The sequence below is a fragment of the Cherax quadricarinatus genome, chromosome 27, assembly GCF_038502225.1.
Source record: "Cherax quadricarinatus isolate ZL_2023a chromosome 27, ASM3850222v1, whole genome shotgun sequence".
NCBI lineage: Eukaryota > Metazoa > Arthropoda > Malacostraca > Decapoda > Parastacidae > Cherax > Cherax quadricarinatus.
This window is the reverse complement of record NC_091318.1, coordinates 21144756-21158184: the sequence shown is the minus strand read 5'-3', so window position 1 is coordinate 21158184 and position 13429 is coordinate 21144756. Positions and strand designations below refer to the sequence as shown.

Below are 13429 nucleotides of genomic sequence, written 5' to 3'. Positions count from 1 at the left end.
CTGTCTCATAAACATGCAAGATTTCAGTTACGTCTTGCTACTTCTACTTACACGTAGGTCACTCTACACATACATGTACAAGCATATATACACACCCCTCTGGGTTTTCTTCTATTTTCTTTCTAGTTCCTGTTCCTGTTTATTTCCTCTTGCCTCCATGGAGAAGTGGAACAGAATTCTTCCTCTGTAAGCCATGCGTGTTGTAAGAGGCGACTAAAATGCCGGGAGCAAGGGGCTAGTAACCCCTTCTCCTATATATATTACTGAATTTAAAAGAGAAACTTGGGTTTTTTTTTGGGGGGGGAGGGAGGGCCACCCTGCCTCGGTTGGATACGGCCGGCTTGTTGAAATTCATATATATATATATATATATATATATATATATATATATATATATATATATATATATATATATATATATATATATATATATATATATATATATATATATATATATATATATATATATATATATATATATATATATATATATATATATATATATATATATATATATATATATATATACATACATATATATATATATATATATATATATATATATATATATATATATATATATATATATATATATATATATATATATATATATATATATATATATAGCTGGAATGGGGACCCTCATCCTCAGAGAAGACAGTAAACGTACCTCAGGGAAAACTCAAGGTTCTCCCCGGAGCTGTTTGAATATTTTCTTCTCCTACCACCCATATATATTTTATATTTTATGTGAACATTTATTAATAAACAGAATACATTTACAGAAAAAACAAACATGAATACAATGGCACATACATCAAAGATCATGAATTTTCTCCAGCTCCTCCGAGGCTGGATGCGAGCCAAGTATGCAGCAAGCATTTCCCGTCTGGATGGCTATGCTGAGGCGCTGGAACATGATAGCGGCTGCCCTTGGGTCCCTGGTGGTGTCGATGAGTCTGGAATCCAATTCTTTAAGGAAACGTGTGGCATTTTTTCCCCATGACCCCAAGGTCTCTGATCCCACTGGGACAAATTGATACTGTTGGCTAATGTCCCTGTACTTGCTGATCTTGTACTCCTCCCTGTGGTCAGCAGCTCCTCCCTGTCGCCCCACACTGTGATGGATATAGGTGTCAGCCAGTGTGGACACACAGGTATAGTCTCATGCTTAGAGCTTGCCATTCTTCCAAGGATAGATGGTGATCCCGTCGGGGCGGTTTGCTGAGTTGTGGGTATTGTTGGCTGCTAGTGATCGGGGCTCCCTCTCGGCTGGGCATCCAGCTGTAGCAAGGGTTCTCTTGATGATGTCGTTGATCTCTTTGTCTTGCATGCCAGTCCTTGGTTTTGGAACAGTTAAGACCATGTAGACCGTATTGGTCTGCTTGTGCTTCGCCGCAAATGCGCGTATATTCTGTGTGAATTGGGGCAGCAAGGCGCAGAACCACTGCAATACGGAGGGTCTTAGGGTCGAGTCGCGTTCCCATTGCCGATATGGGAACTGTTTGGAGGAAGTCTCCGGAGTGATGTGCACTCACAGCCTGGAGACGGGCAATCTCCCTATCTGATGTTACAGCCCTAAGCATGTTGGCAAGCACCTTTTCAGCGATCGGGCCATCGCAGCTTGACTGTTTGTGAGCCAGTGCTGCACTAGGGTTTGGTGCTAGAGCAGCAAGAGTCTTCCATTCAGTGATGGCACTGACATAGCTAGGGTTTTCTATTCCTGCTGAGTCGCTGAGGGTATCAGGAAGAATTTGTCTTATCAACTCGTTTGATGCTGTGGAAGAGGATAGGAAAGCTGATAGAGCAATCTGGGAGGATATGCGTACTCCTAGCCCTCCAAGTCTGACCGGAAGTGAGGCTTGCAACCACTGTCCATCTTCAAGGGAAAGATTCAATACACTCTCTAGCATGGTCTTAAGGAGAGAGTCATATTCCTTGAGTTTTGGACTGCTGAAGGCTGGGGAGATTATGTTGTCTGTGCTTGTCTTATGTCTACCAAAAACCTCTTACAGAAAATGGTTCAAGTCTCCGCCAATTCTTCTACTCGTTCTTTGACAGTCGTTCATTATATGTATATATGTCTATATATATATATATATATATATATATATATATATATATATATATATATATATATATATATATATATATATATATATATATATATATGTGTGTGTGTGTGTGTGTGTGTGTGTGTGTGTGTGTGTGTGTGTGTGTGTGTGTGTGTATAACTGGAAGGGTATATTACCGGTGAAGGACACTGGTGGGCTGTATGACCTTACGGGAAGAGTTGGGAAGGTGATCATGAGTGCCGAGGAGGCTACTTTCACGGCCTCGCATTTACATTTTATTGAATCTCCGGCGAAAATTTATTACGTAGAGAAGAGTGTAAATCAAGATGAATGGTTTTCAGCGGCACGTATGGTGAAGCAGGCAGGGGAGAGAGGAGGGGGGGAGGTATACACAGCAGAATACCCTGAAAAGAACAGATATTTATACAGAAGAACGGAACGCTTTATACAAACTGAACCTATGAAGCACAAAACACTATGCGCGGAACAGAACACTACATCCGGAACAAAAAGCTATTTGCAGAACAGAGCACTATATGCAGAACTCTGTGTATAACATTATATTATTCTCTGATAAGAGTAACAGGGGTCAACTATCGTAGTGGTGAATACAGACGGCGGCGTCTTGTGATTACTTGTGGTATGGACACAGTTACAAAGTTCCGGATAATTAGTGGAAATGAAGACGCGCAACACGATAGACTTTCATTAAGTTTGATTGAAACAAGCTTCTTTTTATGGTATATATATATATATATATATATATATATATATATATATATATATATATATATATATATATATATATATATATATATATGTATATGTATGTCGTGCCGAATATGTAAAACTGGTCAATTAGCAAGAACTCATTTAAAATAAGTCCTTTCTGAAAATTTCTCTTATACGCTTAAAGATATATTTTTTTCATTAATTTTAATGTAAAAATTTTTAATTTTGCTCCAAAAGAATATTAGAAAACTTACCTAACCTTATTATAACAAGAGTAATTTATTTTAGCCTAAACCAACTAAATATATTTTAGATTTGTTTACAGTAATTTAATACTAAATAAACACAGTGAAATAATTTTTTTTCGTTAGGTTCAGAATGATTTTGGCGAAATTATTGTATACATAAATTTTCGCTTGTCCTATATGGCAAGATGAGTGTTGCTATTTAAGCCAAGATTGCAAGTTCTGCCTATTCGGCACGACATATATATATATATATATATATATATATATATATATATATATATATATATATATATATATATATATATATATATATCGTGCCGAATAGGCAGAACTTGCGATCTTGGCTTAAATAGCAACGCTCATCTTGCCATATAGGACAAGAGAAAATTTGTGTATGTAATAATTTTGCCAAAATCATTCTGAACCTAACGAAAAAAATATGTTTGATTGTGCTTGTTTAGTACTAAATTATTGTAAATGTATTTAAAATATATTTAGTTGGGTTAGGCTAAAATAAATTGCTCTTGTTATAATAAGGTTAGGTAAGTTTTCTAAGTTTCTTTTGGTGCAAAATTAAAATTTTTTGCTTGTAAATAAACAGAGATAGGATTGGAACTGTAAGCCTGTAAACGAAATGAGGTAGGATAACAAATCTAAGCCTATAAATGAGATAAATTACAATACCACCTCTGTGACTGTAACTTTAATGGATATTTAGAAAGACTTGGTAAGAAAAGATTAGGAAAAACCGTGGCGTTGAAATTCAGTATAAAACTTCCCCTGCAACTCGACAAATTAATCCAGTAAACGAAGATTATAAAAGCCACAAATTGTCAGCGATACGAAGCCTTAGACACAAAGGAGAGTCAAAGCCCTTTTAAAACAGTTCAGTTTTACAGAGGGAGTGAAATCCACAAATTTTAAGAATCACAAACAGTTGAAGGAACTGGAAAGAAAATAAGCTGCAAAAAGTACAGTCACATAGTGTTGGGACCATGTAGTTGATCCCACCGTAAACATTTAAGCTCACAAACTGTTAAACCTACAATGAAAGAAATTAAAGTAATGAAAGTTGAACCCACAAATAGCTGACGCCACACAGTTTACTCCACATGATGTAGGCAACAAAAAAAATTGATCCTACAAACAACCGATCTCACAAATAGTAAGTTAAGACACAGACAACTGGATATAAAGTCAGAGAAAAGTGAGACTAGGATGAATACTTATCACAGTTAGTCTTACCGACAGACACAGGTCTGGGACCAGTATTAACCATAGCTGATCTACCCTAACAGGTGTGGCCTGGGACCAGTATTAATCACAGCTGATCTGCCCTAACAGGTGTGGCCATGCAAACAACACTAACCACAGCTGGTCTCTCTTGACAGGTGCGGGCGTGGAAGACGGGTGCGGTGTGGGCGTGGGACCTAGTGATCGAGGAGACCACAGTAGAGGATGCGGGCGTGTATGAGTGCCAAGTCAACACTAGACCCAAGATCTCCCATCCTGTTACTCTCAACGTTCACTGTTAGTATAACACAAACAAGTTACGTAGTTGTTCTGTCTTCACCGTATTCACTGGATTCACTGTTTTCTTTATTTTCACTGTTAGCGACGTGTTCTATTCTCCCCATTTCACAGTTTAAATTTATTTTAAGAACCAAGTGAAGATTCTGTTTTTGCCTCCTAAGTGATTATGTCATTAAGAAACTGTGACTTACCCTTCAACAATCACAACTACCTTCACCCCCACACCAGCCTACTCCCCCACGACAACAACCTACTCCCCCACAATAACATCCTACTCCCCCACAACATCATCCTACTCCCCCGCAATAATAACTCCTTCACAACAGCATCCTACTCCCCTACAACAACAACCTGCTCCCCCACAACAACGACGTACTCTCCCACAACAACAACTTACTCCCCCACAACAACAACCTACTCCCCCACAACAGCATCCTACTCCCCCACAACAACAACAACAATCTACTCCCCCACAAGAACAACGTATTCCCCCACAATATCATCCTACTCCCCCACAACAACAACAAGCCTGCTCCCCACAACAACAACCAACTTCATCCACACACCAGCCTATACAATATCGCAGGAAATAACTAAACTAAGCCTCAACGTAACTCAAAATTTACAAATTTTAATTGTATACACACTTTCACATTTCCTACTCAATTTTTTATGTTATTTCCTCAAGAAACAAATCAGACAAGATTTCCTTTCATTCTCTTCAAATTCAATTAATGAAAGTAACTCATGGGGTCAGAGGAAAAAAAAAACACGAAGTAAATCAGAGTTTCGCAACACGAAATTAAATCATAAAATTTCCTCTCAAGTATGTCGCCAAATTGCGTTTTTTTCCAATTTCGGTGATGTAGTTAGGTGTGCCAATCTCCCAAGAGCACTTCCCCTTCAGAGTGGTCATTGCTTCAGGATTTATTGAATAATATCACCGTTCTCGGGGTCAGTAAGATCTCTCTTGTAAAGCTCCGACGGGCCAGTAAGCTCTCCCTTACAAAGCTCCGCTTTACAGTGCAATTTTTTTCCCGTATATGCAATTGCAAGAAGTCATCGAAAACTGAATGCCACTTATTATGAAGGCCTTTCCTTGATCTATACAATTTTCAATTTTTAATGTACTTCTTCAGTCTCTTTTATTTTTGGTAAAAGGTCTCATGCGCAACTAATGCGACATTTTATGGTGGCAGTTGTTGCAAATGTGGCCTTTTACCTAGCATAAATGAGCTTTTCAATCGAAGTGAGTGTACTTGAAAAGTCCGTAGTTTTAACCCTCATTTATGGAGGCAAATAAGAAGTCTTAACTGGAAAGTTAACAATCTTTGACGTAAAGCCCTTTTTTAATGATAACCGTCTATTGATATGATAAAAGATGGTATGATGACATGGCAAAAGACATGTCATGATGACATGATAACAGATATGTTATGATGACATAGCAAAAGACATGGTATAATGACATGAAGAAAGACGTATTGGAATAAATGGTTTAGAAAAGAGAAAAAGTCGATAAATAAGACATGTGTGCAACAGAGTTGCATCTTCTCTTTGCCAGGACAATGTTTCTTTTACCTCTATTTACGTTGACTGAAAAAAAATATTTTATTTGCTTTCTACATCTGAAGTTATTTATTTTCTGTTTTTTTTTTCTCCATTGTCATTCAACCGTTACTTTATTGCACTATAGGATTTTCCTGGATTTTTTGGATATTTATATATGCCGTGTGTCAATTATCCCGTGCAGGGCCTCACCTGGTGATGCCTTCAGCGCTGTTGAGGATATACAAAAGACGCTTTTGCAAGGGTTTTAATAAACGGAGGTTTTTCACTAGGGAAGTTCAACGGTACAGAATGACAACATGACAGGAACTGCGTTGGTTATTGTGTGTCCAGCTTAACAAAACTTGTTGTGGGACGGAATAACGTGTGTGTGTGTGTGTGTGTGTGTGTGTGTGTGTGTGTGTGTTGTGTATGTGTGTGTGTGTGTGTGTGTGTGTGTGTGTGTGTGTGTGTGTGTGTATATGTGTGTGTGTGTGTGTGTGTGTGTGTGTGTGTGTGAGTGTGTATGTGTGTGTGTGTGTGTGTGTGTGTTGTGTGTGTGTGTATGTGTGTATATGTGTGTGTGTGTGTGTATTCACCTATTTGTACTCACCTATTTGTGGTTGCAGTGGTCGAGTCATAGTGTGTGTATTGTGTGTGTGTTGTGTGTGTGTTGGGTGTGTGTGTGTGTGTGTGTGTGTGTGTGTGTGTGGTATGTGTGTGTGTGTGTGTGTGTGTGTGTGTGTGTGTGTGTGTGTGTGTGTGTGTGTGTGTGTGTGTGTGTGTGTGTGTGTGTTGTGTATGTGTGTGTGTGTGTGTGTGTGTGTGTGTGTGTGTGTGTGTGTGTGTGTGTGTGTGTGTGTGTGTGTGTGTGTGTGTGTGTGTGTGTGTGTATGTGTACTCACCTATTTGTACTCACCTATTTGTGGTTGCAGGGGTCGAGTCCTAGCTCCTGGCCCCGCCTCTTCACCGGTTGCTACTAGGCCCTCTCTCTCCCCGCTCCATGAGCTTTATCAAACCTCGTCTTAAAACTGTGTATGGTTCCTGCCTCCACTACGTCATTTCCTAGGCTATTCCACTGCCTTACAACTCTATGACTGAAGAAATACTTCCTACTATCTCTCTGACTCATTTGTGTCTTCAACTTCCAATTGTGGCCTCTTGTTTCTGTGTCCCCTCCCTGGAACATCCTGTCCTTGTCCACCTTGTCTATTCCACGCAGTATTTTATATGTCGTTATCATGTCTCCCCTGACCCTCCTGTCCTCCAGTGTCGTCAGGCCGATTTCCCTTAATCTTTCTTCATAGGACATTCCCCTTAGCTCTGGAACTAACCTTGTTGCAAACCTTTGTACTTTCTCTAGTTTCTTGACGTGCTTTATCAAGTGCGGGTTCCAAACAGGTGCTGCATACTCCAGTATGGGCCTGACATACACGGTGTACAGTGTCTTGAATGATTCCTTACTAAGGTATCGGAATGCTGTTCTCAGGTTTGCCAGGCGCCCATATGCTGCAGCAGTTATCTGATTGATGTGTGCTTCCGGAGACATGCTCGGTGTTATACTCACCCCAAGATCTTTCTCCTTGAGTGAGGTTTGCAGTCTTTGTCCACCTAGCCTATACTCTGTCTGCGGTCTTCTGTGCCCTTCCCCTATCTTCATGACTTTGCATTTGGCAGGATTAAATTCGAGAAGCCATTTGCTGGACCAGGTGTCCAGTCTGTCCAGGTCTCTTTGAAGTCCTGCCTGGTCCTCATCAGATTTAATTCTCCTCATTAACTTCACATCATCTGCAAACAGGGACACTTCTGAGTCTAACCCTTCCGTCATGTCGTTCACATATACCAAAAATAGCACTGGTCCTAAGACCGACCCCTGTGGGACCCCGCTCGTCACAGGTGCCCACTGTGATACATCATTACGTACCATGACTCGTTGTTGCCTCCCTGTCAGGTATTCTCTGATCCATTGCAGTGCCCTTCCTGTTATATGCGCCTGATGCTCTAGCTTCTGCACTAATCTCTTGTGAGGAACTGTGTCAAAGGCCTTCTTGCAGTCCAAGAAGATGCAATCAACCCACCCCTCTCTCTCTTGTCTTACTTCTGTTATTTTATCATAGAACTCCAGAAGGTTTGTGACACAGGATTTGCCTTCCGTGAATCCGTGCTGGTTGGCATTTATACTCCTGTTCCGTTCCAGGTGCTCCACCACTCTCCTCCTGATAATCTTCTCCATAATTTTGCATACTATACACGTCAATGACACAGGTCTATAGTTTAGTGCCTCTTTTCTGTCTCCTTTTTTGAAAATGGGAACTACATTTGCTGTCTTCCATACCTCAGGTAGTTGCCCAGTTTCCAGGGATGTGTTGAAGATTGTGGTAAGTGGTACACACAACATATCTGCTCCCTCTCTAAGGACCCATGGAGAGATGTTGTCCGGTCCCATTGCCTTTGAGGTATCGATGTCCCTTAGCAGTTTCTTTACCTCCTCCTCATCTGTATGTATGTCGTCCAACACTTGTTGGTGTATTCCTTGTTGGTGTCCCCATCTGGTCTGTCCCCCCAGAGTCCTTCCTGTCTCTACTGTAAATACTTCCTTAAATCTCGTGTTGAGCTCCTCACATACCTCTTGATCGTTTCTTGTGAGTTCCCCACCTTCTTTCCTCAGCCTTATCACCTTATGTGTGTGTGTGTTTGTGTGTGTGTGTGTGTGTGTGTGTGTGTGTGTGTGTGTGTGTGTGTGTGTGTGTGTGTGTTTTGTGTGCGATGAAAATAAAAATATTTGAGTGACTTACACAGAAAGGTCACGAAGCTTTGTGAATCACAGCATCACAGTAAAGACAACAATAAACACACACACTCTCACACACACGATAGCGACGTATAAAATACTGAGAGGAAATAACAAGGTGGACAGGGCCAGAATGTTTCAGTGATGGGACACAGCAACAAGAGGACACAACTGGAAGTTGAAAACTCAGGTGAGTCATAAGATTGTCAGGAATTATTTCTTCGGCGTTAGAGATGTCAGGAGAGTGAAGTCGTAGAGGCGGGTTCCATACATAAGCTTTAAGAAGAGTACGATAAAGCTCTTGGAACCGGGAGAAATGGACCTATTAGCAACTAGCCAGGAGCTGAGACTCGACCTCTGGTAACCACATTGGGTGAGTACCTATAAGTGAGCACACATACACACACACACACACACACACACACACACACACACACACACACACACACACACACACACAGGGATGTTAGGAAGTACTTCTTCAGTCACAAAATCGTCAGGAAGTGGAATTGCTTAGCAAGTGATGTAGTGGAGGCAGGAACCATACATAGCTTTAAGACGAGGTATGACAAAGCTCAGGAAGCAGAGAGAGAGGACCTAGTAGCGATTAGTGAAGAGGCAGGGCCCGGAGCTGAGTCTTGACCCCTGTAACCAAAATTAGGTGAATACACACACACCCACACATACACACACACACACACACACACACACACACACACATACACACACACACACACACACACACACACACACACACACACACACACACACACACACACACACACACACACACACACACACACACACACAGAAGAGGTATGACAAAGCTCATGGAGCAGGAAGAGCGACCTAGTAGCTACCAGTGAAGAGGCGGGGCCAGGAGCTGTGAATCGACCCCTGCAACCACAACTAGGTGAGTACAACTAGGTGAGTACACACAGCAACTGGTGGTGCTGGGAAGTACGCGAGACACAATTACGCTTGAAAGTCTAGGGGAAAAAGTGACATATAAATAAACACGAATTACATTAACTAAATTCTTGGTTGGGCGTTGCTCCGTGCGGAGAATAGTAGCTCTTATCGTGGACTGATAATGACACTTGTGGCCAAATGTCTACATAAAAAAATATGCAGTTGTTGCACATGTCTAATCATCCTGTTGGCATTATATACCATTGATGTTATGATCCTGTGTGGTATCATAGCATTAATGCTACACAGTGCCGGCAAGTTGATGAACAAGACACATGTAAAACCTGGATTGCTTTATTCTGAAGATGTTTCGCCAACCAATCACTCGGATTACTTCGTCTTCTACTGTATAGAGTTACCCCACCTTCAAAAAACCTCTGCATTGAATTGCTGAAGCTACTGGTTGGCGACACATCTTCAGAATGAAGATACCCAGGTGTCTGCACAAATGTCTAACCCACCTTTTATGGTACTGGCACCATCTGTGCAACAGATAATTGTTACTTCGAGCAGTAACGTGAAGTTGTGTGCCATTGCATATCACTGATGAAGGCTCGATCCTCCAAATCCTAAGCACAACCCAATCTCTAACCAGTGAGGCTTTTGTTCGTCTGATAATTTGAGTACCAATGTGACATCATCATTTTTAGGTCTGCTTACCATCTGTAAGCCTGGTCAGAGACCGAGCTGCGGTTATCGAACGGAGGATCGAGTCTCCATCGGGTGCAGTAGATCTACTGGCCCGTGCTAAGCAGGTTCTTCTCAAATCTAAGCACACACACTCATACTGGTTTTGAAAGATAAGTAAGTAAACACTAGGATCAAGGTTTCAGGAGCGAAACGTTTTCTAATAAATATGTCGTATTGTTTGTTTACGTGTCTTTCTAAACCAATTTGTCGGTATCTATTACCAAGGTTTCTACAATCCACTCATATACCTGTCTGCTCTACTTTTTAAAATATAGACAATGAACATGTGTTCAATAACACTACTTTTCAGTTTTTTCTGATATTTTCATTCCTTAGTCGGAGTTTTAACTTTCTTGTCTTCATTCCTCCCTACTTGTCTTCTAGTTTTCTTCCCATTTTGACTCTCAATTAAGACCTGATAATGGTTCAGGAGGGATCGAAACATCCTCTAAAGTCTAGGTAATGAGCGACTCAGATTAGTTTAGCACTTCATGAAATACCTTCTCCTTTATCCTCAGACACTTGCAAACAGTCGTCTGTATCAGCCTCACCTGTTGCAGAAGCACTCCTTGCCCCCGTGACTCTCTAACCGGTTGGTTGATTGGTTGATTGGTTTTTGGTTAGTTGGTTGGGTTATTAAAACCTTCCGACTGAAGGAAGGTCACTTAGGTTGCCTAGTAACTTTAAACCACCAGCCAAGGATACTTTAAAACCTAAATTCTAACTGAATTTTCAGTGTATTATAAACTGATACACACGCATGCACGCAACACCTCTCGATGTACATAACCCCGCACCAGCGGTGTTGACCACCACCACAAATATGACCACAATTCGCTGCCATTTGCTCTAGCGGCGGTAATTACCGCAGAGTCCGCTCGTGAATTGTTATTTGCAACAGCTAACAGTGGCGGCAGCGGCCTCGATTAGTTGTTGTTTCACCGTTCCGAATCAACAGTGGCTATTTTAGCTAACTAGTTCAAGCCATAGGATCTTTCTCTCTCTCTCTCTCTCTCTCTCTCTCTCTCTCTCTCTCTCTCTCTCTCCTCTCTCTCTCTCTCTCTCTCTCTCTCTCTCTCTCTCTCTCTCTCTCTCTCTCTCTCTCTCTCTCTCTCTCTCTCTCTCTCTCTCTCTCTCTCTCTCTCTCTCTCTCTCTCACTCACTCACACAAAGCAACTCGCTGTAAGCACAAGTGTCATGGAATTCTACCCTGCTCTATATATGTGCCAAGCTGCTAAAATAGGAATATTTCCCAGAAATTTGTAGTCGTCAGATTTCGCAGAAACTGAGATGCAATTAGCATCTCAGTTTCGAGATGCAATTAGCATCTCCCACGAATTAAGCTTTTCGGGAAACTGTACAGCGCGACCGTCTCTGATTTCTCCATCGCTCGCCTGTCCTCAGACAGATCACCCATCTCTATATTTACCGAGTTGTACTCACCTAGTTATGAATGAATAAGACATATCCTTAACACTTTGGTTATCTTTACTGACCAGATGTTTCGCCTGCTCAGGAGCACTCTTCAGTCAAATATGGAGATGATTACAGTACTATTAACAGCAGTACGAGCGGTAATTTGGTGTGATCAGTCCCTCAGCTTGATGGTACATAAACATTTATAGTGTGATCGCAGAATTGTGTTTATAGGGGTGGAGACTCAGCTCCAGGCCCCTGCCTCCGAGTGTGACCCACGGCATTCTGCTAGGTCAAGTGCCAGGCATTATACAGGAATATGGAAAAACTTTCCACGATAACGCTTCGTCACAAATATCTCACACTGATTGAGTACATTTTGACTTTTTACTCACGACATCAGCGTTTTCACTTAAATCGTTGTATTTATTATTATTATTATTATTATTATTATTATTATTATTATTATTATTATTATTATTATTATTATTATTATTACTGGTAGCAGCAGTAGTAGTAGTAGTAGTAGTAGTAGTAACAGTAGTAGTAGTAGTAGTAGTAGTAGTAGTAGTAGTAGTAGTAGTAATAATAGTAGTAGTAGTAGAATATTTGAGAAGTGGGTGTGAGTTGGACCTAACTAGCTTGTGCTACTATATCGGATGCCTTGCTCCTCCTTTAAGTTACCTATCTGACCTCACTAGGTCATTGAGGTCAGACGGTCAGTAAGCTTAAGGTCACTAGGTCAGTGAGCTTATGCCGGTGGGAGAATTGGACCTGCCTCGCATAGGCCAGTAGGCCTGTTGCAGTGTTCCTTATTTCTTATGTTCTTATGTTCTTAAGTCATACAGTATTTGAGGAACAGGAGGCAATCGGGTTCAATCTAACGAAGGGAAAAGCAAACCAATTGTTTAGCACTGGAGCCCCCACCACCAGCATCAAGGAATCTTCCTTTCAAGGTGTGTTTATAATCACCGAGGTGTCTGTAGGGACCTCGGGGAAATTTTAATGTAGTCTCTCGATACTGACACTTTTAACATTATTTGTTAAACTGATGCTGGTTATTTTAACTTAGTGCAATGTTTTTACTTACTACTGTTACTACTGTGTTCATGCGATTTATTTTATGGTTAGTGTTGTTTTGGGTATTTTTATGGGTATTCGTGTTTACGCATTTTGTTGCTAAGAGTCCTGAGTGTTCTCATAAGCAAAAGGATTTTTAAATATTATAATTTATTGAATTCCTACCCACAAAGTAGGTCACCGATAAAGTAGGTCATCCACAAGGTAGGTCATCCACAAGGTAGGTCATCCACAAGGTAGGTCATCCACAAGGTAGGTCATCCACAAGGTAGGTCATCCACAAGGTAGGTCATCCACAAGGTAGGTCATCCACAAGGTAGGTCATCCACAAGGTAGGTCATCCA

The 13429-nt window shown here is 40.9% G+C and overlaps 1 protein-coding gene across 2 annotated transcripts in view; it reads left to right on the top strand.

Moving 5' to 3' along the window:
• The window catches only part of LOC128691031 (zwei Ig domain protein zig-8-like), a 348642-nt gene that overhangs the window by 205404 nt on the left and 129809 nt on the right, over positions 1–13429 (top strand). For both annotated transcript variants that reach the window (XM_070089104.1, XM_070089103.1), the window contains one exon: positions 4447–4585. In XM_070089104.1, coding sequence (XP_069945205.1) covers positions 4447–4585 — 139 coding nt within the window. The remainder of the gene's footprint in view (positions 1–4446; positions 4586–13429) is intronic.